Here is a 1,139-nt window from a genome sequence, read left to right on the forward strand (position 1 = left end):
TGGGGTCTCGTGCGATTGCGCTCAATCTCATATGTAAGACGATTGTACGACCTTCGTGATTTCTTCACCCTTGAAATATATATCTTTGCATCACGAATCGTCCGTTCGGTCAAAGGGATTGCGCGTTATCTCATAGCACGTTATCATTGTTTTCATCCAAGATGGCACGTGCCTCGGTGTGATGCTTCTTGTAATCGTCGAAATGTTACCGGTTATTCTCGACGTCGTCGTGCCGATGAACGCATCCCGGCCGCACAAAATCATAATAGACTTCGAAATGTTTCTCGACAAGCAGCAATATTTCTACGCCTATCTGATGGTCGAGATCGTGATGGCCGCAGTTGGATTTTCAACGATTATCGCGATCAGCTCACTGCTCATTGCGTTCTTCAGACATTCGTGCGCCATCTTCAAAATTTCCAGGTGAGTGCCATCGCTGCCGCGAATCTCGGTAAGAACGAAGCGATCCACTTTGTATCGCACATTAACTGTGAGTAATTGATATTGAGTATTTGTTATTCTGATCACCAATGAATTATTTGCAGCATTTTGATCGGGAATACAGTGACTAAACACTCGCTTGAAATTCCAGATGATCGAAAAACGCGCGAGATGTGCCGGAGGATCACTCGTGCCGTTTGTATGCACAGAAAAGCTATACAGTTATGTCTTTACGTGATTTATTTACTTTTTACATTTTACAATTCGTAATTTAGCGTGTTATGTATGCATAAAATTTCACTTGAACAGTACATTTCATCACTCTCATAACATAAAACTACTTCGTTTTTCTCTGATTTCTCTCTCTATTACCAAAGGTTCTCCAAATCTATATTAGATGTTCTGAACAAATGGTTATTTGTTCTGATCGGGCTCTCTGTTTTCTCCCTGAGTTGCAATCTTTTCCAAGTACGTAATGCGTTACCACGCGTAATATATTTTACATTTAATGCATGCATGCGTCTGTGTACTGGATTGACATTATGCATTTTCGTGTTTTAGCTTCTCATAGCAATGACAGTAATAAGGGAACTTCCCATTGTAACGATATGCATTGGAGTTGTGTTTGGTCACTTTTTACTTTTGTTTATATATAATTTTTTGGGACAAACAGTTATAGATCACAGCGAAGATATATT

General features: G+C 39.9%; 1 protein-coding gene across 1 annotated transcript; it reads left to right on the top strand.

Moving 5' to 3' along the window:
- Positions 1–202: 202 nt before the first annotated feature.
- On the top strand, positions 203–1,020 carry LOC106751265 (the record flags this gene model as incomplete). The annotated part of the gene is made up of 3 exons (XM_014632126.1): positions 203–423; positions 546–675; positions 1,003–1,020. Coding segments are annotated over exons 1-3 (369 nt in total), but the record flags the coding sequence as incomplete, so codon positions are not given.
- Positions 1,021–1,139: the final 119 nt, after the last annotated feature.

The sequence above is a fragment of the Dinoponera quadriceps genome, unplaced genomic scaffold (assembly GCF_001313825.1).
Source record: "Dinoponera quadriceps isolate SergipeBrazil2010 unplaced genomic scaffold, ASM131382v1 scaffold10327, whole genome shotgun sequence".
In the NCBI taxonomy this organism is placed as follows: Eukaryota; Metazoa; Arthropoda; class Insecta; order Hymenoptera; family Formicidae; genus Dinoponera; species Dinoponera quadriceps.